The sequence below is a fragment of the Vanellus vanellus genome, assembly GCF_965231255.1.
Source record: "Vanellus vanellus genome assembly, chromosome: 2".
NCBI classification, from domain to species: domain Eukaryota; kingdom Metazoa; phylum Chordata; class Aves; order Charadriiformes; family Charadriidae; genus Vanellus; species Vanellus vanellus.
In genome coordinates, this window is record NC_138906.1 from 118,198,872 (window position 1) to 118,225,866 (window position 26,995).

General features: G+C 37.1%; 1 protein-coding gene across 1 annotated transcript in view; it reads right to left on the reverse strand.

Moving 5' to 3' along the window:
- ESCO1 (establishment of sister chromatid cohesion N-acetyltransferase 1) overlaps positions 1-26,611 on the reverse strand; it is a 33,848-nt gene extending 7,237 nt beyond the window's left edge. Inside the window, exons 1-8 of the mRNA XM_082499430.1 lie at positions 26,317-26,611; positions 23,541-23,644; positions 23,138-23,336; positions 21,207-22,578; positions 20,440-20,551; positions 19,146-19,209; positions 16,888-17,002; positions 7,211-7,342 (exon numbers count right to left, since the gene is read on the reverse strand). Of these exons, the coding sequence (XP_082355556.1) occupies positions 7,211-7,342; positions 16,888-17,002; positions 19,146-19,209; positions 20,440-20,551; positions 21,207-22,578; positions 23,138-23,334 (1,992 nt within the window). The 5' untranslated portion in view covers positions 23,335-23,336; positions 23,541-23,644; positions 26,317-26,611. The remainder of the gene's footprint in view (positions 1-7,210; positions 7,343-16,887; positions 17,003-19,145; positions 19,210-20,439; positions 20,552-21,206; positions 22,579-23,137; positions 23,337-23,540; positions 23,645-26,316) is intronic.
- Positions 26,612-26,995: the final 384 nt, after the last annotated feature.

Sequence of the window (26,995 nt, forward strand, 5' to 3'; positions counted from 1 at the left end):
TTTAAAAGGAGCACAACAGATATAATGTGATCTTATTGATACAATAATTTATACAATAGCCTAACTACATCTAGAAACAATTTGTGAAAGTGTCTTATAATTTCCCAACTAGATTTTTTTCCCCCAGGACTGCAGTGCAAACTGAATTTTAAAACAGACGTGGTAAACTTGGCTCACATAACTGATTTCCAAACCTATGTAACACTTAGTTTCCAAAGTCCAGTGAATGGGAAAAAGCCTAAGTTTTATTAAAAGATTTCTTTTTAACATAGTTACCTCCACAAATACACACTCAGTTTTAATGTTTGGCATGCGAAGACCTCCAGGAGGTTCTAAGTGAACTGATTGGCATGCAGTTGCCCAAAATGTAAGGAATAGTTTATTTTGTTACTGATCATAACTGTTAAAGCCACAAGAAGGATACTAGAAAAAATTTTATAACTACCTTCTAAGAATCTAATGGGGAAGGAGGCTACGTTGTGTGTATCTGAAGTATAAACATACTCAAAAAAATAGAGGTAATTAACTCTTCTTCAGATCCACACTCGTGGTGAATAATGAGCAGTACCTGCATGGAAAAAAACAAAACAAAAAAAGCCACTTAAATCTAGTAAGATGGGACTGGTAGATATTAGAACTCAAGTTGCTTTGATGGGACCTAAAAATACTGAATGCAGAAGTAAATTCAGCCACTGAAAAGGCTGATCTACAAGTCTTACTCAAAGCAACTTCAAATAAAAAAGCCTTTGAAGAAACAATATTGATGGAATAATTCTCATTGAAATCTACTTCCCGTAAAATAACGTTCAACTAAAGACCAAACAATGGAATATGGCAGAGAATGAATGCCATATATACTACCACAAAAAGTGACGAACTTAAGTGTTACAATACTTGATCTGTATCTCATTTTAATCATGCTGATTTCACTCCCTTACCCCAAACAAGACATGATCAGAATAATTTTAGGAATGCTCTACTTGCTGGTAGACCTGGAACTATTTGAGTATAAATTCAGCACCCAGCATGGCAATGGTTGCAATACAGACACCATTTCAATCCTGCCTGCTTTTCTTCTCAGTAGTAGTTGCACTAAATACCAACACGAATTAAGATCCTATTTGAATTTATATACATTATGGTCTGAACACAAAGGGCAGTAAACAGCAGTGTCACAATATTCAGGTAAGCAGAAAAGTGCCCATTTGTGGGATTGTGACATGTTTTTTAAGAACGTTAGAAAAGGTATCAAAAGATTCAGGCAAGGATTGCCCTCTCCAACCTCAAATACCATTTTCTCTCAATTTTTTTTTTTTTTTTTGCTTTCTGCTGCCTTTTGACTACCTGTTTACGCTGCAAAAGGTTTCTATCGCCTATTTTAAACCAACTGTGACCATCACTCAGCAGACAAACACAATGTGTTTGACAAAGCTACCATTACAGCATCCAGAATGTTGCAGGCCCAGTGCAGAAAATTCAACCCTAAATTTTAGGTTGCAGGCCCAGTGCAGAAAATTCAACCCTAAATTTTAGGTTGCAGGCCCAGTGCAGAAAATTCAACCCTAAATTTTAGGTTGCAGGCCCAGTGCAGAAAATTCAACCCTAAATTTTAGGTTAAGGTATCCTGTTAACAATATACCCAGGTTATTTAAAAAAAAAAAAAAAAAAGAAATCTGATGGAAGAAAGCATTCCTGAACATGATACTGCTGTTACACTTCTAAGCAACAGTATATTAGCAAAAGTCTAAAAATAATTCTGTAAAAATGCAATAATAGACTCTCTAATCCTTAGAGCTCATTATTTTCATTATTATCCACCTGTTCATTTCCTTAAGTGATTAGTATAATATGGGGACTGATCATATTCATAGGAGGGGTAGTTTCCAAATCGAAGTATTACAGAATTTATTCAGGAATGTATCTTTTAGATGAAGCTTTCCAAAAAGTTTCTGCAAACCCATAGCTCATCCAAGATTTTTAGTGAAGACATTTTAAAGTCATATTCCTTTGTTACTGATGCAGCTCTAAGAATTTCAAAAAGAAAAAACCTAACATTTCACACAAGTATCTGCATCTTCAGTATCTTTATTGTTCAGTTTTAGTAAGGAATTAACTGTGCTTCCTTTAAACCAGCCAAATGGAAGTAATGCACAGGATTGGTCACAGATCTGCCATACGCTAATACTAAGGCTGTTAAGGAAAATGTGCTATAGCTTCAGCTGGGACTGACCCTATTAGATACCTATAATACACAAAATATGCTTTAGTACCAGTATCTTGCATGTGGTCTAAAGATGATATCCCTTAACAAACCTATTAACTTTTTTTGTATTAAACAAACCCTCCTATTTAAGCACTAGTAAAACAAAATACAACAGCTTGCAAGGTATTTCAATCACTGAGAACTAAAGTAGGACTCCTTCACTCAGGCAGATGGCAAGAACACCTTACTGTAGTAAGAAACAAAAGCATTATGTCTGCAATATACTTCATAATATCCTACTGCAAAAATTGCTTTTCCTTTCCTTACAATTGACGTTACTTTAGGGCATTAAGACTTATTTGCTGTTGAATCAGATGCCTAAGCATTGATATACATTGCTTGTGATGACCAAAGTTAAAAGGAAAGCTATTGTTCCCACCAGGATACATGTTCTGCAATGCCTGGGGTAAAAGAACATGACTATAACCACTGCACCCTGATATGGGTGCTCAATGACAGATTACCTATAGCCAGCAGCAGCAAGGCACATACACTTTAATCACCACAGCTGGACAGACTGCTGCTGCACAGAGCCCCATTGGTGTGTAATGACTGTTGGACTATCCTCCTCCGCTCCACATTACAGCTATTTATCCTAGAGGTATTTGTAATTGTTTGCGAACATAAGGCAACTCTGCGACGCACAGTTAAATCCTTTTTAATCTACCTCTAACTTTTCCTCCCAATTCAAACAAAATTGAATATTGCTTCTGCTTGTTTATTAAGGTGCAATGGCAATAGAATTACAAAAGAAATAATTCAAAAAAAGGACAATACAGACAAGCAGTAGTCACCACATCATGAAATATTAAGGGCAGCAACTACCACTACACTGTGCAGTCCATTGCTTTCATTGGATATTACATAAGTATATAACGAATGATGTGTAATATGGTTGTAAAGATGGCTCCAACATTAATAGTATGGTAACTGAAATGTTCAGCACTCAATTTCACATGAACTATGTTCTGCTTATAGTTTAAAATAATCTCTGATGTAGATTTGTCTTTAAAAGCATAAGTTAGAAGACACAATAGAGTGCTTCCCGTGCATTTCCTCATGTTTTACAAGTTCCTACCTAAGAGTAGGAAATGGGACAGCAAACCTGGTGTCTATATACATGAGTTCTGGCCTGTCTGTACTCCTTATTTCTCAAATGAATACAAATACATGAAAATCAGTGGTGGTTTCTTCTTATACTGTTTTTTCCTCAAAATATTGAGGTAGTGAGAAAAATGTGGTTAATATTGTATAATTCTTGGGTTTTGCTAAGAAAAGCATTTATGAAATTTTCCCCTAATAATCAAGTTCAGTATGCATTTTTGTGCACTTTTATCCTTGATAATTTGTAGCACAGAAATAGGTCTACTGCATTCTTCTTCCTGACTCCTTCATCAAATTACAGATATTCTGCCTCTCTTCCCTATGAACATAATATAGAGAATGAGGTTTTGACTGTAGAACACATTAAGATCCTTGGATGTTAAAACTAAGATTCTCAGATAAGACAGCTAACAGCAAGAACTTTATTTGAAGTACTTAACTAAGTTTTATATTGTACAGGTGTATCACTTCTGGAATTAATGCAAGTCAAGACAAGCATGAAATCTTTCTAAAATGACATGAAGTTCACCATCATCTTCAATCCTGATATTCTATTAACCTGAGGTCCCAAGAAGTCAAATGGGGTGTTTTTTTTTAATCTGAAAATCCTCACAAACGGGCTTGGATGCAGTTACAGCAGAATAGCTATTTAAAACTTATCAGATTAGACATTAGCTCAAATAACAGCTTCTTCCACTTTCTTCAGCTCAAGATATTCCTAACTAAGATTATCTTGAAATACAAACTCACCCACTGCATTCACATCAGGCACCTGAATACACAGGCATTTCCTAACTCAAGATTTTAGCTTGGCAACTTAAAAACATCATTAAAAATGATGTCTTGCTCTTAAAAAATTTTGCAAAAATAGTTGATACTACATGGTATCACAGAGAGGATACACAATTGGCATTGTATGGTATGACAGCTAGAGGATTTTATAAAACTGAACCATGTATCTGTCCCACAAAGTTACCCACCCCACTGGAGTTAAGACTTGATGTATATGTCATCACTCAACGCACATACATGCTAGAATGGCATATTTTTTTCTGGAGACTTTCAGATGTCTGAAACCAGAAGGATAGTGAGACAGACTGCTACATTTATCTGCAGTAGGGGACATCTCCCACATTCCTGCTCCAGTACTATCCTTGACCAACTTACCTCCTTGCTTATTCAATTTACATGCTTCCATTGGTAGCAAACGGCACCCTTCAGAAAACCCGTATCAGTAAATAATTTATTATTTGCATGCAAACTATCTTCTGACTACTCAGTACTTCAAAAAAAACCACCACAAAGCAGCTGCATGCAGGTGGGCAACACACTAACAATAAAGGACATTTTCACAGTTCACAGCAAGAAGCTCCATCATGATAATGTATATAGGCCTTCTTTTCGTGATTCTGTGGAATGAATCATCAATAGAACCACTAAGCACGTAACAAGAGACACTTAAAAGGGAGGAAAAACTGAGAAATGTCTTCTTAATTCAGCCTGGGACTGCATCATATGGCATGAAGAATGTGAATACGAAGAGAATGAAAAAATGCTTCTAAGATATCTTAGAAAGGCCTCCAAATCATCAGTAATGCCAAATATATTAACTACATAAAAAAGAGTATCTGGAGAGCTAATAAAGTAACATACCAAGGTCACCAAGACTAGGTGTTCCTGGACCAGAAAGTCTAACCAAGAAGTTAACAAGACTTTCTCTAGAACAGTATTTTAATTCCATGATGCTACTGTCCAGTTAACACATTCTGCCAGGGAAAGCAAGGTAGTTATAGTTTCAATACAGTAACTAAATACAAATATCTAGAAACAAACCATATCACACCTCTGAGCCATCCTCCCAACAATCCCCACTAGAAACTGCCTAGCAAAACTAGGATAACTAGCAATCACTCTTCTGGTATTTCTGGATGACTAAGAATTAACAAGTGGAGACTTGGTGTACTAATTCACTGGCATGAAGACTTATCTAAAATTCAGATTATTTTCTAAGAGGAGGTGAGGATGTTTCTCTCCCAGACGTTACCACAATACAGTCAACCAAGAACCACTATGTGACAAATGACTAGTATTAAAGACACTATTTAGCACAGCAAAAGTTACTTATCCATGCAGAAAACAGAATGTCAACCAAATTGTTATTAGGGGAAAAAAAAAAAAAACAAACAGAGGGGAATTTAGAGACTTAAGACTCCTTCCTTTGCCTCTTACTCTACAGTTTCTGTTCTATAATAACCGTCTAAATTATCACCCTATAGCCATCTATGATGTCACAAAACACAACTACATTCTTAAAAGACTGCCCAGAGAGAACTGTTTACTCACTGAACTGACAAAACAATTTCCTTGATTACACATTACGTGAAGTTTTAAAAAGATGCCTAGCAACTGAAAAAACAATAGGGAAAGCATACCTAACTTTATACGTAGTTATTTAAAACTAGTTTAAGGCAGTCTGCTCTTTCACTTTTATGTTAATCGTGTTGTTACTCTAGACATACATACAAGTGATAAAGTTCAGCTCTTTCAACTTTGAAAACATTCAAACTTCAGTGCAGTTTCCTGTCTATGTGAACATAGCAGCTTTAAGTAAACGTTGAACTCATCTGCCAGTTTCTGTCCAAAAGAACTAACACCATCTTCTGCAAATTATGTTTACATCTTTCGTAACGTTAAAGATGTAAAAGTACTTGGTGGGCGGGGAGGGAGGACAAACAGGAATAAAATGGGAAACGCATTATATGCTGCCATTATAGTGTATTGCATTTCATCACACCTTCTGCCCAGTCTCACCCTACAATGTAGCTAATGTGTACCAGAACAGATCTTTCAAAATGTCTGGATTATTCAGCAAAAATTAACAAAGAGAACAAATTCCAGAACTATATTTACAAGATAGCTAAAGTGTTTGAAACTATGAAGATACATCTTTATATTTGTAAACAGTGGGATAAAATTGAGCTTGAGATTTAAGAGTAGCCCAAAAGCCATTTGGTACCTACATGAAATGAATTGGTGGCCTCAGTTCAGTTATCCTGGAGGTCTTATCTACTCGAGTGTAGAGTACTGAAGGTAACATGTGTGATAAAGAAAATAGACTTTGTGGATTCTATTCTGGATTTCAGACATGTGAACAGGCATTTCCTACAGGTCTTGTAATATCAGCTAGTGTAAATAGCTGATTTTACATTATACTTTAAATTGTACATATTTTTTTTTTTTCAAATCTGAGCTTTAATATGAGATATACTCAGATACAGCACATATAATAAAGTTACAGAATAATACTTTGGACTTTATGCTTAAAGATTACAATCACACTATAAATTCAGTAAAGTTTCAATATACTATGAAGTTGTATCAGCTGGATTCCTAGGGAGTCTCTCTTAAAATTACACACAATTGAGAAAAAGTAATTTGGAAGTCATGTAAGATTACACAATTACAAAAACAGTACAATCAGCTCTTTATCTGACTATTAAACCAACCACTGCAAACACCAGTTGTACTGAAACCTGTATTTAGCGCTTTCAGAACAGTGACATTCCTTTGTTTTCTGTTACAACCCTCACCTCCCCAAGATAAGGGAATTGTAACAGAAAGAACACAATGGCAATGAAACACCACTATCCTACTAAATATTTTTATACATTACATATAACCTGTCCACCACAGCTCTTAAAAAATTTATTTGCCAAAGTGGATTATTAATGGTCTACTGCGATACTAAGCTATTAAACCACAGCTTAATGAATAGAAATTGTAACTAGTACACAGCAAATAAAAGATATCGCATATGCCTTTAAAAATATAAGGTTTTCTTACCACATATTTGACAGCACTTATGAACTGGTTATGAAATAGCAGATGTTGGGTTTCATCCTCTGGATTTGACGCAGTGTAAAGCATTCCACAAATATTACAGGAAATAGCACCAAATCTCTTCTGTCCTGCATCCTATTTAAGAGAAAAAGAAAAAAAAGAAAGGTATTTTTCAATTGCAAGCACAGTAAATACAGTTTAACAGAACTTTCATCTAATCAGACATGCCTTTTATAACTTCTCTTCTGGAAACTCAACACAGAGGCTAAAATTGAGTGAAACAGGAAAAAGAACAAGTACAGCATTTAGAATTCCATCTTTCAAAAACCCATACAGCCTCAAAAGGCACAGGCAGCAATCACAGAGCAAACGATACCTAAAATTAAAATTAGCTCCACCCCCATTACTTTTGAACAAATGCCTTCTCTTTTATTTTATGAAATACAAAGAACAGAATTCTTCCTTTGTTACCCTATTTGCAGTAAACATAATCATCTTCCACAAAGAAAATTCCCACTGCTGCCTGCCTTTTGGTTGTGAATTGCTTTGAGGTGGGCCAAAGGTGAGCTATTTTCCTGAATGTTTGGAAGGACATTATAAAAAAAAGTTACGGAAATAATCATTAAGATCAGCAATACATCTGCAGCAGCTGATTACTACCTTTTAGGTTTTTACGAAAACTAAATACTTCAAAGCAAGCAAGTAACATTCAGGTTTTTTATCCCTCTCTTCATTGACAAAAAGTCTCACTTAATATGCTCCCAGGGCTTAAGCTTTAACTATTAATTTTAAACAGCTAAGTATGATGTTTTACACGCTATCTTAATTGCTTATGGTTCATCACTTTTATTTTTCAGACACTGGATAGCAGCTACAATCCAAATGGAAGATCATACCATTTTACTCATGAACCTTTAGGTTATTCTCCTACTCTATAACCAACTATTACCAAATTCGGGGCACTACTCAGTACCTATTGCTTTGCTATTTATTCATTAAAACAGTGTTGCTAATTTTGAAGTACGTTCAGAGGAAAAAGTTAGTGCCTAATAAGGAGTGAAATGTCTGGTGCAGGGGGTGCTTTTTGCAAAGAGCAGAAGAATACTAGTTAGGTTGAAGTCTCTACCAAAAAAAGCACATGTTAAGTTATGGCTTAATGCTCAAATACATTATATTTTTCTTTAACTACATTTGGAAATTGAGTTTATATAAGCAGCAATAAATGTCACTTTTAATCTATTTCAACATATATCTCAAATAATAAACAAAAAGTTATTTTAGAGTATAAAATAGGATATTGTGTAAGCAAAAGACGACTTGAAGGTGTTTTTTAAAAGGGAATTTATCTGTGTGCACAAATTGAAAATGCACAATTTGCAAGAAAACAGATCACCTGAACTTAATTGCATTTTCTAAGTGCTGAAAATATTCATAGTAAAAAAGCCTACTTTACAGAAGAAAACATTTTGCAACATAGCAAAAGTGTTTACGAATAATTTCTTACTTCTTCCATCTTCAAAGATATGTTTAAGTATGTCTAAGAGCTAGATGATAGCTTAGTTCTCCACACAACAGCAACTTATTTCAAGCAGTCGTTAGTGAAATCTAAAATGTAGGTATCAGTTTCTTTGCAAGAAGAGACTAAAGGTACAATTGGCCAGGCAAACTGAAGAGTTAAACTTCTCTTTAAGAGCACATATACGGAACTCAACAAAGAGAAAGAAGCTGAATCTGAGAAGCTATTGCTTTAACTGTAGGTTAATTTATACGTTCCTACTGTATACAGAAGGAGAAACATGCGCGTATTAATTTTCTGAAGGAAAAAGGAAAAATGAACCCTGAGGTTAGATTTGCCAAGTCAGAATAAGATGAGGTTTCTAAAGGTGTAAAAATTAAATCCAACACATTTTATCTGAAGAATTCCTTTAAATCAGCAGTATAGTTCAAAACAAAGTACTCATCTGGCCACCAGAAATATACTGCATTTCCAGGGTTTATACATGGAAGGTGAAAAAAGGCAGTTCAGCAGGAAGGATGATGTATGGCAATTATCTTAAGATGGACCAATTGAACCGAACTTAGTAATTCCTATCTTGAAGATGGAACACATAATGCCCTATATCTAGGGTAGGAAAAACGAAGAGGAAGCCTACTTTGATGCTTAGAATATACTTAAAAAAATAAGACACGTAAATTAGAATATCAGCTACATAAAGCAACTTTTAAAATATTTAGCATGTATAAGTACTGCAGTAAGTCTCATGAAAGAATTTCTGTTCAAATGATCAAGAAGCTAAAGGTATTTAAGCTAAAGTATCTATTAGTTTACTACCAAAAGTCTCAAGCCAAAAAAAGGCCTAGCTATGTAGGAAGTCACCAAAAAATATGGGGCAAGAATATCCTCAAAAGTTGTTAGGCTCCTTAGCTCATGCCATCTTGCCTTGTAAATACATATGCTGTTTTGCATCTCTCCAGGAACAGGTAATTCCCCTGGAATAGTACTGCCATACTGTATTTTACAGTCTGACTTTCTTGTATGTTGCTGGGATCAGTGGGTTGTGGGGGGTGTTTTGGGGTTTTTTTTAAGGATTTCACTGATATTACAATTTTTACATGCATTCAGTTGTATCAACAGGTTACACACGCAGGTTAATATTAAAAACCTATTATGCAAATATCAGAAAAAACATATTGTAGTATCTAAAACAAACTTTTGAACTCTGTAGTCCTAACAAATGCTGACTATACATTTTAGCAAACACTTTACAGCAACCTGAGGGTAGTAAAGAAGATAGCCTTTTTGTGTAACTGAAGTATTATTTCAAAGCCACACCGCAGGACATAATGCTTCAGAAAAAAAAAAAAAGCACAAAACCACAGCAGCTTTGTAAATCCAGTGCAGACTACAACAAATATAAAAAAAAAAAAAAAAAAAACAACAACCCAAACCAAGACATGCAAAATAAAGTCAGGAATTATGAAGAATGCATTTTTGTACTTTAATAAAACATCTATATAATCCGACTATTTTGAACCTGATGTCATGGCATAAGCAAAAGTGGAAAGGGCATGCATCAAGATGGAAAAAGTGCTCCCAAACAACAATACTGCATTAAGAGTTGTCAGTCCTTCCTAATAGGGAGGGAGGAATAAAAAAAAACACAAAACCAAAAACCCACCCAAAAAACCCACACCACCCAAGAACACCTTATGCACCACATATGAGAGTAAATAAAAACTTAAAACTGGGATTTTGGGGTAAAAATATTTCTTCTTGGCAAACATTATATACTGGGTACTGGAGAATAAACTGTCGACTTGTCACAAACTAGAAGAGGTTTGTCTCTCAGAGCTCTTTGCTTTTCAGAGCAATATTTAAGAAAACATGGAGTTGTAGGCAGAAGAATGTGTTACTCTATTTAAAGCTCAATTTTCTAAACAGTAACAATAAAGAGCAAGGATACTTTTATTCCCTAAGCAAATTCTGCATGTGTAGATGGTAACTAAGCATTCCTGACATCTCAGGCAATCCTCAATAATATAAGCACAGGATATGTGATGTTTCAAGGCTCACTGTAATTGAATATTGAGACAATGTTGCCTTCATCTCCAGAAGGGTTTCTTAATTCTGTGTTAGACAGAAAGAAAAGTCTTACCAATATCTTCTTTGAGAAGGTGCATGTCTGCTGATCCTCCATATGTGGAATAAGGAGCCCTGCAAGCAAAAAAGGCATTTGGTGCCTCTGTAGGAGATGAAAAGGGGATCCCTTTTTTTTTTTTTTTTTCTCTTCCTTTCTCTCTCTCTCCAGGCACAGATTAGGTCACCTCCCCTTCTTGATTACCTAGTGTTAGAGGAATATTATTTTTTCCTCTAGTCTTTTCACAGAACAAAGAATAAAACCCAGCCATAGAAACAGGCAGGCTGGAAAGGAAATACAAGAAGAGCAGGAAGAAACACCACAAAGATTTTTGGGCTCTCCACAGAAAATGAAAAGGTCAAAGAATGCTATTTCAACGAAAGATCCATTCAAGACTGGAAGCTGATGGGCAGATCCCCTTGCTGACCAGGAGGATCAGAAGACATGACCCAACTCGGAAACAAGTTTCACTTCAAAATTCATACTGTGGAATTTAACAAAAAAACCCCAAACAACCAAGCAAAAAAACCCAAACATGTCACCCCTACACATCTTTCTGAAAAACTATTTTAGCCAAAGTATATAAATCAACTTGAAACTTTCATAACTGTGATGTATCTAATTTTATTTAACATATTTGAAAAATGAAAATGGAGGGTCATTATACATAATGAAATTATAACCTCACTGGTCATTAGCTAAAGCAATATGAAAAAATACAAAGTTAAAAAACAAACCTGCACACTATTTACAATGGACAATTAATCCCTTTGCAACCCATATAAAAACATTATTCAAGAATATTACGGAGTGTTCCAATGTATACTGGTTTTGGCTGGGATAAGGTTAATTTCCTTCACAGCAGCTGTTATGGTATTATGTTTTAGATTTGTGACCAAAACAGTGTTGATAATACAGGGATGTTTCAGCTATTGCTGAGCAGTACTTACACAGCGTCAAGGACTTTTCTGCTTCTCACACCACCCCACCAGCAAGCAGGCTGGGGGTGCACAAGAAGTTAAGATGGGACGGAGCCGGGACAGCTCACCCCGACTGACCAGAGGGTATCCCATACCACATGGCATGGCATCATGCTGAGCAATAAAAGCTGGGGGAAAGAGGGAGGAAGGGGAGGATTTTTGGAGTTACAGCATTTGTCTTCCCAACTGTTACACATGATAGAGCCCTGCTTTCCTGGAGATGGCTACACACCTGCAAGCCAAGCCGATGGGCAGTAGTGAATGAATTCCTTCTTTTGCTTTGCTTGCGCACACAGCTTTTGCTTTACCTATTAAACTGTCCTTCTATCAACCTATGAGTTTTCTCCCCCACCCTACTTGGGTGGAGGGAGCGAACAACAGCACAGTGCTTCGATGCCTGACAGCGTTAACCCACAACACAATGTTAGTAGCCTTGGTGCCTGAATCCCTGTATCAGGTCCCCAGCTAACTTTACAAAACATTCTCACCTTCAGGACAAAAGACACCAAGCACAACCCACCTGAATTTACTAGAGAAAGCTAGGTTGCTGTAGTGAAGTACAAATGGGCAGGAGTGACAATAAGAAAGGATGGCCATTACTGTCCCCCTAAGAGCAGAGCTGTCCCAAAGGGTAAGGTTTGTGTGGGAAGAAAGGAAGAGTGACTGCTCTCAACTACCAAACTCCCTCCCCAGTCACTTATGCAGTAACCACCGCCTTGTTTTTACTGAGATTACAGGAAAGAAAAGAGGCAGTACTTAAGTAATGTGAACAACAAAACATTGCTCAAAAGGTGTCTTCCAATTCTTCACAGAAATTGCCAACTGGACTACACCAGTTTAAGGAAGAAAACAGCAATTTCAAATGATCATTATGCAACCTTCTTCAGGCTTATAAGAAATCACTTTTACACTTATTATTTCCACGGAGGATTGTGTTTTCCGCTTAAATCAAAATATTGCTTTCATATATTACCTATTTCAGCCATACAGTAAACTAGATTCAAGTTTAACCCAAATATATGTAAGGAAAAATTCAAATATGATATCCAAATGTGTAAACTGGATTAGCCTGCACATTACTTCCACATATAGTACCAATTCAAACCTTGGAATCAAAAGTATCTTCCATCAAACAATCCGATCCGTACATTTGCTGCTAATTAGAAAGAGATCTACATTTAATCATGTTTGCTTGCATCCAGGCATTAACTCAGATCTCTAGAAAGGCAGAAAAGCCTCTGTAACTCTCTACTATCTTTTTACCACTTCAGTGACTTGGTTTTGCTGTTTATTCTTTTTACGTGTTCTTTCCTCAAATTGATGAATATCATTTTCAAAAGAATAGTTCAATTTTCAAAGGAACATGTCTCTACTGGCATAAAATGGAAGAAGTATCCCTGTACTTCATGGGTCATTATTTAGAACATTTCTTTGTAGCATTAATGCTTTTATTAATTCCTATTCTTATGGTCAAATTTTGTCCTAGATCTGGCAGGCAAGTAGAATTTTTACAAGAAGCAAACAACTGACTTTTCCTTGTCTTGGATGTAAAACATATCTCATTTTATGAAAATTGAAAACATATGCTTTGCACATTTGTATTTCTTTCCAAGTTAAAGGAACAGATTATTTCATATTCAAGTTCTCATATTTGCACATCAGATTCAAGTACTTGGAAAGTACAGAACAATTTTAGTGCACTGCTCTACAAAACTTCCAACATGGAGCTTAACATAACCTGTCAACCTACCAACTGAACATTTAAATGAAGTGTAAGAAGGTACAGCTCACAAATATTCAGCAGAGACTGCTTCTTTAAACACCAAGTCATGGATTTGGAACAAAGTATTTTTAGCCTCAATCTTAATTTCTTTCCTCCAGAAAAACAGATCATACTCTCCTTGGTCTGAATCTAAATCTTTGCATATCACTTCGAATGCCATTGTTTCCTGTCACTGTTTGTTTTACAAAGTTTGTTGCAGACTAGATTCCTTGCTGTTTTCAGCTGAAGTTCTATGCTCTGAAGAGACTTGCTTTTTAAGATGTGTGACAGCAAGCAAATCTGAAGGAAACAGAAACAACTCATCTTTTGTCTAAGTTGTATCTCTACAAAATGAAGATAATTTTATGTTTGAAAGCTGTTCAGATAACTACATGATGTGCACCAAGAGAATAGTGCAAGTACAACTAATAATATTTCTTCTGCAAACAGAAGTTGTATTATTTTAGTTCTGTTACAGCTAAGCCTTAAAGCTTGTTAAAGATTGTATTACTTAAGAAAAATAGAAAATTAATCTATTCATTATAGCAATCATATAGGAGAAGGAAGGTAAGATACATCTTTAAGGATTAAATATAAAAGAAGAAAGCATATCCTGAGAAACAAAGACTAGTTTTACCATAACACCTCTCTAAATATAGCTCAGGAAATTAAAAGGTTAGAATACACACACAGTATTGTAACATCACAGACTCTCAGCCTCAGATACTGTAAAGGCAATTAAAAGGACAGATGTCAAACTTAAATACAAAAGACTAGGAAAACTCAATAGCAAAAAACACAGCTAAACAAAGATAGTGTATCATGTGGCGAGTCAAACTAAGCCCAACTAGTTTTTCTGCTTTGGTTACAAAAAGAAAAGGATTCTGTACATACATTAAGATAGGCTAGCTTGACAGATCTCCAAAAGAATCAGATCTCACAGTAGAGAGGCCAAAACTGCACCTTTCAGGCATTTAACCTTTATAAAAGTGTAAAAAAGTACAAGTTAAACATTCCTTGCTAAGAATAAGAGCATGACTTCCCAACTTTGCTCAAGGTAAAGAAAAATAATGAAACTGCTTCTCTTAATACAATGCCCCAGAAACTTGAAATAAAAATGAGTTCTAGCTATTAAACATAAAATTTTTTTACAGGCACTATAAATGCTAATTTAAGTGATTTGGCTGTGTGTAGTAAGACTCCTCTCTGTACAGGAGAAATTTCAATCTGAACAGCTCTTAAACCAAATTAATCTTTTCTCTGTTCTCAGAGGATCATTATAGAAGTACATAAACACCTTTGAAAGTCTTGCAAACAAAACTATTAATTACTAAATGTACCAATGTACCTTATTTCATTACATGCATTTAAACCCCAGTCTTTTGACTATTTGTAAGAGCAGTCTGGTAGTTTAGAAGTCAATTTAATGATTTTTCCCCTCCAGATGCTAGCACAAACTATTCCAGACATAACTATAGCTCGTCTCCACAGTAACTAATGTCAAGGATAGTATTTTACAAAATGGCTTAACAAATATTTGGGTTCCTCTATATGATTTGACAATGCTAAAGGCAGTTTTCCCCTAGGTAAAAGAATAACAGAGCAATACCTTACCTAATATTTCTTGGTAAAGAGAACCACAGGCATTACCAAAATGCCCTTTCAACACAATAGAAAGCCTACTCTGAACTCAATAAAATCAAAGTGAATTAGACCTGTATGAAGGGCTGAAATATATTACATATTATGAAGCTGTTAATTTTTAAATATGAAAGTAAATACAGCGCTCACTTGCATGTTCCAGAAATACACATAGAAAACAAGAAACTAGGTCTCCCATTTCTCCTAGTGTTCTTCATTGATGACCCATTCTTTATATTATAAAATTTTGCTAGGTAAATAACTTAAAATTTTCGCTGTTGAATACCTAGAGAAAAAAAATACTACTCTCCTAATTTGGGCTGAAAACAAGAATACTACCAGCATAGTCAATAAGTTGCTAAAAATCTCTTTGTATAAATACTGCAGAGGAGAGCTACACAACCTCTCTTCGGTAGCGAAAAAGAGAATTATCTATTTCTTCTTGTAAAAGATCCTCGCAACTCTTCAGTCAAGTTCTATTACTGTATGAGCAAAAATTAAGTTAGCTTTACTGAAATGAAAAGGAATATTCTTACAGTCCTTTTAATATAGTTAAGATATTTAATCATGCATTTTAACTCTGTTGGTAAAATGAGTTTCAAAGAGGCAACAGCTGAAATACTTTGTAAATGTTAGATGTGGTTAATATACCATTCTGTGACTAGGTATTCAAGTGCCTAGATTTGTATCACTTTAGGCAAATCAAGGATATGTTTATCAATTTAGTTCTCAGAAGTTTTGATTTTATAATACTTCAGTATGGAAATAAGACAGTGGTCAGAATTCACCTGGTTCTCTTTTAATTAATATTTTCATGTGTATAATCCATTACATGAAAAAATTGCAATTTAGCAAGACCACCAGTTATATACGTGAGAGGGGTAATTTCTTAAGAAGCTTACTACAGAGTCCTCCTTCCTAAAGGCCTGGATTCCTCTCCCCCTGTAGCTTCCCAGCTCTAGCCTTTCATTTCTCAAGGATTATCTGATGTGTGGATTATTAAAAACACAAAAGAAAACACAACCAAAACCTCCAATTCTTTCAGTATCAAGTTGTGTGATTCCACAAGATAGAAAACTGACTGTGTGTCGCTTTCTTCCATCTCATTTTGCATTTTCTTATTTTAAAAGAGATACGTGCATTTGGTTGCTAATAGCAAAAAAGGGCGAGAACAAATAACCAAACTAGTATTCCTGCTTAAATATTATGGTAAAATGAGTGCATCTGTAGGAAAATCTTTATGGACATTTGAATGATGCAGGAATAAATCTGTTGATATTAATTTTGCGCACAATCTGCCAGATGCACCCCCTCCTATAATTCTGAAGTTTTAAGAAACTGAGATTTTGGATATGAGTAAAGTCAAGTTAATTCTCCCTCAAACAACTGTATTTTTACTGAACACATATTCTATTTAAAAAATGCAGAAATTTGTTGTAACAAGAATCACCTTTAAATGTTATGTTTGTCTGCCACCATTTTTTCTATCAATACTAAATGACAATCTAGTACAGTTTCTACTTTCAGAAATCATTTACAATGGCAATAATAGTACGTATAAGTAATGATTTTTAGACAAGTTCATAAAAACACAGCACTGCAAATTCAAAAGTAATTTCTTCAAGAAGCTGTAAGCCTTACTAGAAGGGTATTACTTACTATGATCAGCTGCTTATCTCCATCTTTTCCTGCTTCTTTTAGCTTCTGAATATGTTCCTCAGATGGTAGGAAGTTACTGCATTTTGATGCTAATGAAGGATTTGACAATGGAAGCCTTGAAATATAAATATATTTCATGTTAAGAAATGGACTGCTTATACATTTCATCCTAGATACCCAAAGCCATTGTGATTAGTATAACTAAATTTTAACGAGATGGAAATCCAAGTTAATCACCAAAACCACAGTCCTATATATTTTAATTTGCAATTCTAATGGAAAAATAAGGAAATAAAAGGATTAACCAGAAAATACAGTTTGTGACTAGCCTAATTACAAGAACATTTTAAAAAAATTATAATCAAGTGGGGTAGGTTAGTCATAACCATTAACACAAGAATTTAACTGAAGCATTTTCAGAGCTTAAATGATGGTGCCTAATGCTATGTATTTCCTACGTAAGGTTTCAGTTTCTAGTTTTAGGTATCATACATCAGGCTGCTAAAGCAGACCATGCAAATATTCCCACAAATATAAGCAGGCAATATAAAACAGATGTCATAAAACTCTCAAATTCAATTCAAACTTATTCTCTTCTAGTGGCTGGCAGGGAAGGGAGCGAGAAGAGGATTTGAGGAATAAACGGATGGATATCACTGGAATCTCTCACTCAGTTTGTTTCCCCTTGTCATGACTGAAAGAAACACTGCAAAGTAGTATAATGCTTCAAAAACAAAGTTATTCTATAAACTTGCTAGTATATTCAGGGGAAAAAATAACATTAATTTCAGATTTGGATAAAACTTGTGGAGATCGCCAAAGCAAAACACACAAAAATACTTGTACTTCAACTAGGTATTTAAATATTTTCTGTTTCTCAACTAAGGATACAGGGCCAAACACTTAACTGTAGCAGCTGCTGTAGTAGACGTAGCAGGTTAATTCAGTGAGCTTTTTCAAAAATAAAAGCTCTTGCCAGACATTTTTAAAACAGCATTTTTGTGCTAAATCATAGCTTCTTTTTTTATTCCTGGCATGTTCCCCAAAATTTGCACAAGTAGTTACCTTCAAGGTCTGGCTTTTCCTGCTGCAACCTTTCCTTACGAAGTCCTAGAGAGCTACGCTGTAAATATGGGCATTACTTTATGTTGTGGCAAGAGTACCACAGAAAGAATGATGGCTTAAATCTTGAATAGCATACAGAAAGCAGGGTAAGAAAGCTCTCACCAGAAAAATATATACCCAAATAATAGTAAAGCAATATGGGCTTGTTCAGCTAATGAAGTTAATAAATTTGAGTAGATACTATAAAGCTGTTTGGCAGATGAGGACAAAAATATGATAAATCCAAGTTATTGTAATATTTATTGAAGAAATCTAAAAATATTCATTTAGCTAGCTTTACATCTATCTTATCACTCATCTTCTGTGAAATTCCATAGTAGTGGAGTTTTACAACATGTACAAAAGGGCTGGTTAGTAAGAATTGTTAATCTGGCCCCAGATAGATGTACTGAAAGTGTACTACGTCATTTCTTCTTGTCTCCATTATGACTATAGAAAACGGTATCAATATACTAACCACTGTGCCAACTATGTTGCTGTTTAAGGTATCAGGTACAAAGAAATCATTCTATTTAGCTTGTAACTGGCTAAAATCAGAGACTATGTCACAATTGTTCAAAAACTACAGCAGTCAACATCATCAAGGATAAAGCATAAGTTTGAACTGTTAGTTGTAAGAACAATTTAGTTAGTAGTAAGAACAAGAATCATTTTTTTATATGGCAGCTGACTCCATTTCACAGCAATTACAAAACAATCCCAAATAAATCCCCTTTTCCCCACCTAAAGAGATTTAATATATACAAGACTCCCACAATTTAAGGATTAGAAAAGTCTTCCAGAAGTAAGTGAAATAATTCAGCAAATGAAAATCATGTAGTAAACCCATCCCATACTCTCTGGTTATCATCTGATTTGAGGAAGAGACCATTAGAAATGTTCTCCCAACTCTGTCAAACTCTACTTTTTAAAATAAGCATGCAGTTACAAATATCTTGCTTAATAGTTTTCTTAACAAAATAAAAACATCCCATAATAACAGTGAAATGAAATTCTATTTTTATAAAGGACAAATCACTGATTTGAAACTGAAAGTTGAGGCTGGGAGACAACAGAACAGTTAGTCTTATAACAAAAGCTCTCATAACTCTATGGAAGGTTACTGTAATTCCATAACGTATGAAATACTATACCTGTTCTCAGTTTCAGAAGTTTGATTTGTAAATGAAGTTTGCGTCAACTGCTTGGGAGCCAAGCCTACAATTAATTAGAGATTGTAACTTCATCATAAAGTTTTTAGTCGCAAAGGAAACTGGAGCTACACAAACAGTGATTTGCAAAAACATATTCAAGACAATGTTACAATTTGTTTGTGGCCAATAAAAAACGATACAACCTTCAGGCAGTATTCAAATGTTTCTACATATATACTTTAAAAAACATGCAATTTTCTTCAACATTTCCACAGCAGTTCTGCAGAGCAGTTTGCCAGCAGCTAAACAAGGCCAGCAGTGAAACTACATAGGAGTTTAAATCTGCTTATACTGACACCCATATAAATAGCTTTATGTATAATATTAGAATCACAAATGTATAGTATGTGCCCATCCAAGGTGTGTTCTGTAACACTTAAGGAAAAGAAACAATCAAAAACAGCAAAAGGAAGAAAAAACTTTTTTTACATTCTCTTAACAGTGCACTCAAATCAGGTTCAGATTAAAAAAAAAAAAAAAAACAAACCAACATAAAAAACCCAAACCTCAAAACAAACCAAAAACCCCAAACCAAAAACCCAAAAGCAAAATGATGAAATGTTAAGAGGGAATTTAATGAAGAGATATGTTAGTGATCCATCGATAATATTTCTTAGGTAAATGTACTTGAGACAAAATATTCACATCACACTTGTCATAAGGTTTACCAAACTGCATTCACAGACTGATAAAGACTGGACAATGAAAACAGGAGAATGATTACTAAATTAATCATTTGGTCAAGATCATGTAAAACAATTTAGGAGAAAGCAATGCAGATACTTATTCAAAGAGAAACCTTAACAGAAACCAATCCAAGAGAAGAACCCAATTGAAATATGGAAGTTCTACTACTTTATTACTTGGAAAAGGAAAAGATTTGGTTGGGTTTTTTTTAAAGTTGTCGCTTCACCTTTACTCAGATGAAGCATATTTAAGCATTAAAATATTCATGCATAATGCACACAGACGCACTAAAAGCAGAGCTGGGTAGAAAATTAGACACTTGTCTTTCCTACTACACAGCCCAGAGATAAAAGGGCATTTGCTGCTACTAAAGCAGCCATGGGTGTGACACAAATAAATATGAAAACCCTGGTGAACAGTTCCAATCCCAGAAGTTTAGTTTTGCACCAACTGTACCTTATTCTGTGAAGCACTCCTCTGAAAGGAATACTTATGCTTCCCATATAACTGGTCAGAAGAAGAGGAAAAGTTGGTAGTAAACAGTTACCTTGAGGTTCACTTTCTCCAGGTTCTTTTTTCAATTGTTTTGGTGGCTTAGGAGCTGTAACATACTTTACTGGAGAACTTTCTGGACTGGATTCCAGATGTAATCGAAAGTTCTAACAAAACAGAAAACATTAAATAAAAAACACAAACTAGTTAATGCTTCTAAGCTATTAATAAAATCACTGAGTTAACTAAGTATTAACTAACATCTTGAATACAGTACCAGTTTTCTGATTACTACATTATTTTAAGCAAACAAAGTGTGAATGATTAGCTAGTCCATATTGAAGTTTGTGGTATTAATTTTGCAAAAAATCATTTTCATCTTATATATAAGCTTGTAAATACTTCCTATATAACACCTTTGTGCTTAAAATCTTAATTTTTAAAAGAAGCTCATTCAGATAGAGAACACTTTTTTCCTCTCATTTCTTTCAATACACCTTTTCAGAAGAGAACAGCTATGCAAGCTTAAGTCATCAAAAAGTGTTCATATGAATCTGTATAATCTCCGACTCCAGCAGGAAATTTTATCAATCAACATTTAGTTAACTACAGAACTTAGGAGGGTGGAACAGATTAATCTCCATCTTACTATCATCCCATCTATGGCAACGCACCAGTAAAGGATCTTGAATACATTTGACAATTTTAAGTTACTGTAAAATAAAGTCATTGTTAAAACAAACTTTCTCAGCATGGCATTCTCAGAAAACAGAACAGATTTAGAACACCCTCCCACCATACACCATAATTAAAATGACTTACCTCATCTGGTCTTGGCTCACACAAATGTTTTGTCAAATTACGCAACAAACCATTTTCTGCACTTCGCTTTGTGGGCTGTTTTGTTTCTAATGTCACTTCTTTAGCTCCAGCTCTTTCCGATGAAGGATCTGATTTCTCCTGCACACAAGTTGCACTTTCATTCTCAGAGAGTCCTGTTATTGACAGCTTGCCTTGTGCCTTTGAAAGCTCTGCTTCTGTAGCCATTTGACTTGCTTCTGAAACTTCAGGGTAATCTTTTAACAAAGAAAGCTTAGGGGCATTTGCAGAATTTAAGCTACCTTGCCTCATGTTACTAGCTTTCAGTAATTTAATTTTGGTCCATTTAGAGTTTTTGTTTGAGGAGTTATTTCTACCATTCAGAGTGCATTTGACAGGCATTGCTTTTTTGCTAGGGAAAAAACGTTTGCATTGAGTACTTTGACTAGGTTCTTTCTGAGTAAGCATTTCACTTTGTTGAAGCTGTATGTTGGCATGCTTTTCTTCTGTTTTGCTATACTCAGCATTAGCAGAATCTTTTTTCACCTCTACTGTATCTGACTCAATCTCACCTGCAATTTCTTCACAAAGTTCAAGGATGCTTACCCTTTTGGATTTCGCATCGTTCTCTGGTTGATCAGCCACATTTGTTTCACTTACAGATGGCTGTGAAATCTTTTTTGGTTTTGTACTGTTTTTTACGTTCTGATGTATTTGTTGCTTTTCCTTAGTTACTGTCTTAGAATTTGGCTTAAGAGAATCTGTTTCCCCTTTTCTTGTGTTGCTAGGAATAGGAGATACAGGGCCCGTTTGGTCTTTTTTAACTTCCTCAAGACTCTCATCAGGACGTAATGATGACCCTTGAAGGCTGTGCTGAAAACTGTTGGAATCATCATCTTTATTGTCTGCTTTACACTTTTTCTCTTTCAGAGAGCTGGTCACTTCTACATGTATTTCTTTATCCTTATCTGTGTTGTTTGGCTTTATTTCTGTGTTTTTCTGTTCCTTTTTTTCTCCAGCAGGTTTAAGTACTTTTGCCGCGATACTGCGAGTATGTTTTTTTGCTTGGCTACTTCGTTTAAATTCAAGAGCTTTTTCTTCTTTAACTTCTCTGCTGCGCAGGGATCTTGCTGGTACATGTACATGTGTTAACTGTTGCAGCCTCTGTGATCTCCTCATTATTGGCTCATTTGGCGCAGTTACGCATTTTGACTTAGGAAGTTCTTGCACAGATTTTTTCTGGCATACCTCCTTATTTTTTGTAGATTTAGGCTGCTGTTGGACCTTTTTGTCAGGTACTGTTTTAGTATTCGAGTTGAATCCTGATGATCTTGTAGTCATGCGCATTCCTAGTTCAGGTTCATTGGTATTGTCACTGAAAGATTCAAATAATTATTTTTTCAGCATCCAGAAAGTAAAATTTGTCATAAGACTCTTCTCATTCCTACTAGCCTCTTCCTCTTACTTTTTTTTCTTTTCTCTTTTAAAACAGTAGCTCTTACACCCTCAATACCTTTAGAAGAATTTTCTCTAGAATCATGTTGAAAACACTTCACTTCCACCTGGTTACTCCTAAGAGTAGTACTTTATGGTTTTTATGCATGGCAAGACTGAACTATGAACCTCAGATGAATGCTTTTTAACATCTATAGCAGTTTTTAATTGTTGACATTTGCAACTTTCAAATAAGCATAAGCTTACATAGAAATTATTTCAGCTTCAGAACCTTTTTTGGAGGAAGTCTTTCTGGATTTCAAGACACTAACATAATTCCACAGAAAGATCATGTAGCAGATATCACAATGATTTCAGGCTGATCTTCCCATTAGCACAAGCTGTATCTTTAAGTCAGATTCATTCTGCTTAGATTGTTTCTGCGCTAATTTAGTCTAGGAAGATAATCTAGAACAATTACTTATTTTTTTGTTACTGACCTGTTTGATTTGACAGAGGTCTTGAGCACAGTTTTCTCCTGCACTGCACACTGATTAGGCTTTGATTTATTTGAGACATGTTTTGTATCTGACACCTCTTTTTCCTTCTTTGCCGATGACACTTTGCTGTTCTTGTCCAGCTTTGGACGTTTAGCAGAAGGCTCTATTAACATAGACTTCCTTTTCTGAGCTGCCATTTCTGTAAAACAAAATAATTGATCCAGGTTTTAGAGTTTCTGTCAACTGTTGTTACTGTGTCAGTTAATACAACCAAAGATTTGCCCATTTTACAAAACAAGGGAACTGATACTCACTTTTCCTTTTAGAGGCAGACCATGCTAACTGTGATCAGAAAGCAAATCATCAAAGCAATCTCAAATCAAATTACATTTATTTTACTTACAGGTTTTTACAAGAGGCAATCGATGTTTAGGCCAAAGTAACTTATCAAGGTGTGCCAAGAGCATTCCTCATGTATATGCTTACGAACAGGACGTTTCATGCCACCTATGAAAAATATAAAATGTTCATGTGGTAAGCATTTTATTAACTTCCTTGTCAGACTCTTTGGCATTCCCACCCTCTTCCATCCCTTCAAAAATTGCCTAGTTTTAAAGTTTCTTTGATAATCAATTAAAAAAAAAATACTACACATTTTATTTCCATATCCAACCATTTTTGGCATTTTGCTGTCTTAAGCATTACCCTTTTACCTTTCAAAAGGTGGCAGATATAGTACCACTTGAAAGGAAGTTTCTCAGCCTCTCACGTTCTTCCAAAAAATAGCATGCTGCTCTCTTTCACAGCCCGCAAAAAAGTGGGCCTGCTGTCAATCCTGTGCCTCACAGCAACAGTGAATAAATCCATTAGACTGTACTAGCAAAGTTTTGTGGCTGCTACTACAGAACTTCATAGGCATCAGCAACCGCCTATAACTGTTCCTTCTCATATGACTTAAGCTAAAAATCAGAGACAGAAAGCCTAGGAAGTATCATTATTTGAGACATTTGCCTTGGGCAGTTAAAGATGACATCTTCATGAGAACTAGAATTATATCAATGACACAGAAGTTAATCGGCACAAGAGTCTGAAAACTAGCAGAGACTCTCAGTAAAAAGTCTTCACAGATTTGGCTGGTCATACCTTTCGCATCTATTTGTGGCTTCTGAAACTTTTAAGCTATCTTATTCAAAGACACTATTTTTCTATTATGGCATAAGTAATAGTTCAGGTAAGTTTCACTAACATCTTTTTACAATTAAGTTTACTGGAAGACTCAATGCTCAGAAATCCAAATCACCTTTTCAGGTCAAGAATTATCTACTACCTTTTGCCATTGACAGACTGACAAAGTAGTATTTCTGTAGCAAAATTTTATTACTTTTCAAACCTTAACTAATCTGATGTTAAATTTAACAGATTTTAAAGTCAAACAGGAATTTTAAATTACCAGTTGTATAACACAGACCAGAAACTTTCATTTCATTACAACTACAGTAAGCCTTCCAGTATTGACAAAACACTGTCTTTCTCTAACAATTTAAAAGATAATTATTAAAAAGAGCTGAATGTAAGTAATTATCCAAAAGGAAAAAGTAGAGATGCACTTTTTCTTTTCTTTCAGACTTTAAATTGTCCTTAACTCCATTTTCATTTATCCACTCTTTTATGAAGACACTTCTAACCACGTGAGACTGATCATTCTCAAATTCCAGACACCAGTGCTATCTTCTGACTTTCTCCTTTAAAGAAGCTGCATGACCAGCAACTCGTATTTGAAATGGAATTCAAGAACATATCCAGGGAAGAAATCTCTAATAACACTTTTTGTAGTGCTATTTCTACATCCCTCTCTAAGGAGCAGGTAACAGAATTTGTATGCTTTACTTCTAATGGCTCACGAGCCGTGACATTTAGCAAGCCTACGGATTTCCACTAGTCAGAGACTATCTGTCAGAGCCACAGTACAGCCACTCACACTGACAATAAAAGCTCTAGTTGCTGAATAAGTCTTCAGTCTTATATTCTCTTAGTTTAGAACACACCATTGACTCTCAGAATTTGAGAGCACCATGACACACACTGAACACACCTAGACCTTCGTTTTTTTCCTGACATCACTGTCACTCTCAGCATGGCATACTCAAAAAAGACTTTCAAGTACAAAACAGAAAATATAATCCTTCCCTCACCGGTATTTCTTCTCAGGACACTGACAAATATGCTCTCCTCCCACAAAGAGGACTAGCTCTTTAATAGTAATTTCTTTCCTACTAATACTTCGCACAGCAGAGCAAAGACTTTTCCAGACACTGAAGAACTGGCAGCTTCTGCCCTGAAGAAGTCCCCTCTAGTAAAGCCAGAGTATGGAAAGGAAGACACAGAAGTACAAGAACGAACTGCACAACAATCAAAGGTTTTGGTGCAAGAAGTACAGGAAAAAGAGCAGCACGTAACTCCCACACCCTCAAGCCCTTAAAGCAGGGTCGAGCCCTCCGCCCGCGCGGAGACTGGGGCTTGACCTGCTTGACAGGGCGCCGGGGTCTCGCGCGTCAGCCTCCCCCGCTGACTGTCACGACAGAACCCCCGCGGCCCCCGCGCCTCAACTCCCGGCAGAGACCCCACGGCGGAACTCGAGAGGAAGGAAGAAAAGGGAAGGCCTCCAAGCGTGGCCCAGTGTCATCCGCCTCAGCGCCCCGCCGTGACAACCCTTCTGGAGCAGGGCCTGGCAGGGAGCCCCTACACCCGGCCGAGCCTTCCTCAGGCCAAGGCAGGCGTAAAGCGGAGGCTGCGGAGAAGACGCCGTACCCCGCAGGGCGCCCCCACCACCACCCCCAGCTCCCACTCGCGAGGTGTCGGCGAGAGGCTATCGCTCGCTGACTCCCACCGCCATCGCGGAGGCGGCGGCGGGCAGGGCCGGCGGCCGGGCGGGCAGGCCCGAGGAGGCAGACGCCGGCCTTACGGCCCGGCGCCGGGTGCAGACCGACACCTCTCCGCGCCAGGACGGGCCACCGGTCACGGGGCGGGCTGCGGGAAGGCGTGGGGGAGAGCGGGGAGGGGGCGAAAGGTTGACGGGAGTCGTTGGCAGACGGGGGGGGGGGGGGGGGGGGGGGGGGAGAGGCCGACACACAAACTTCCTCTCCCCCCGCTCCCCCCTCCGGCGCGAGGCGGCCGCTTACCTCGCGCGAGTGTAGTGTCAGAGACGTGCCGGCAGCACGAGCCGCCCTCCTCCTCCTGCCCGGCTCGCCAGCTGCGGGGGGGGAAAGGAGGGGAGGGGGGAGGAGGGAAGGGAGGGGAATGGGGCGGGGCGGCGGCGCGCGCAGGTGGCGGCGCCGAGGTCAGGGCGGCTCGCGCCCCCTTCCCGTCCCCCGGCGAAGCCGCACCGAGCCCCAAACCCGCTCACATCCGGGCACTGGAGAAACCCCGCCCCGCCCGCCGCTCGTGCCGGTCCCCCCTCCCCCTTCGGCGCCGGAGACGGGACACTTCCGGCGGGTGTCGGGAAGGGGGGGGGGGAGGGAAGAGATGTTGTTGGTGCATGCGCAGTGGGTGCCCCGCCCGCTCTCGGGGCCGGTCAGTGAGGCGGGAGGTCGGGCCTCGCTGCCTCAGCGGGGGCCCGGCGCTGGCCTTCCCATCCACCCCCCACACACACACCCTTCCCGCCTGGCCTTATTCCGGTGGCTGAGGCGGCTCGCACTAGCCGGGGCCCGAGTTGGTCGTTAAGCCCCGTCCGCTGCTATCAGGCTCCTCGCCTGCCAAAATCAAGGGGGAAGGCAGCGCCGCATGCTGACAGGCCAGGGTTGACCAAGTGACTTAGTGATAGGACGAGGGGTAATGGTTTTAAACTGAAAAAGGCTAAAT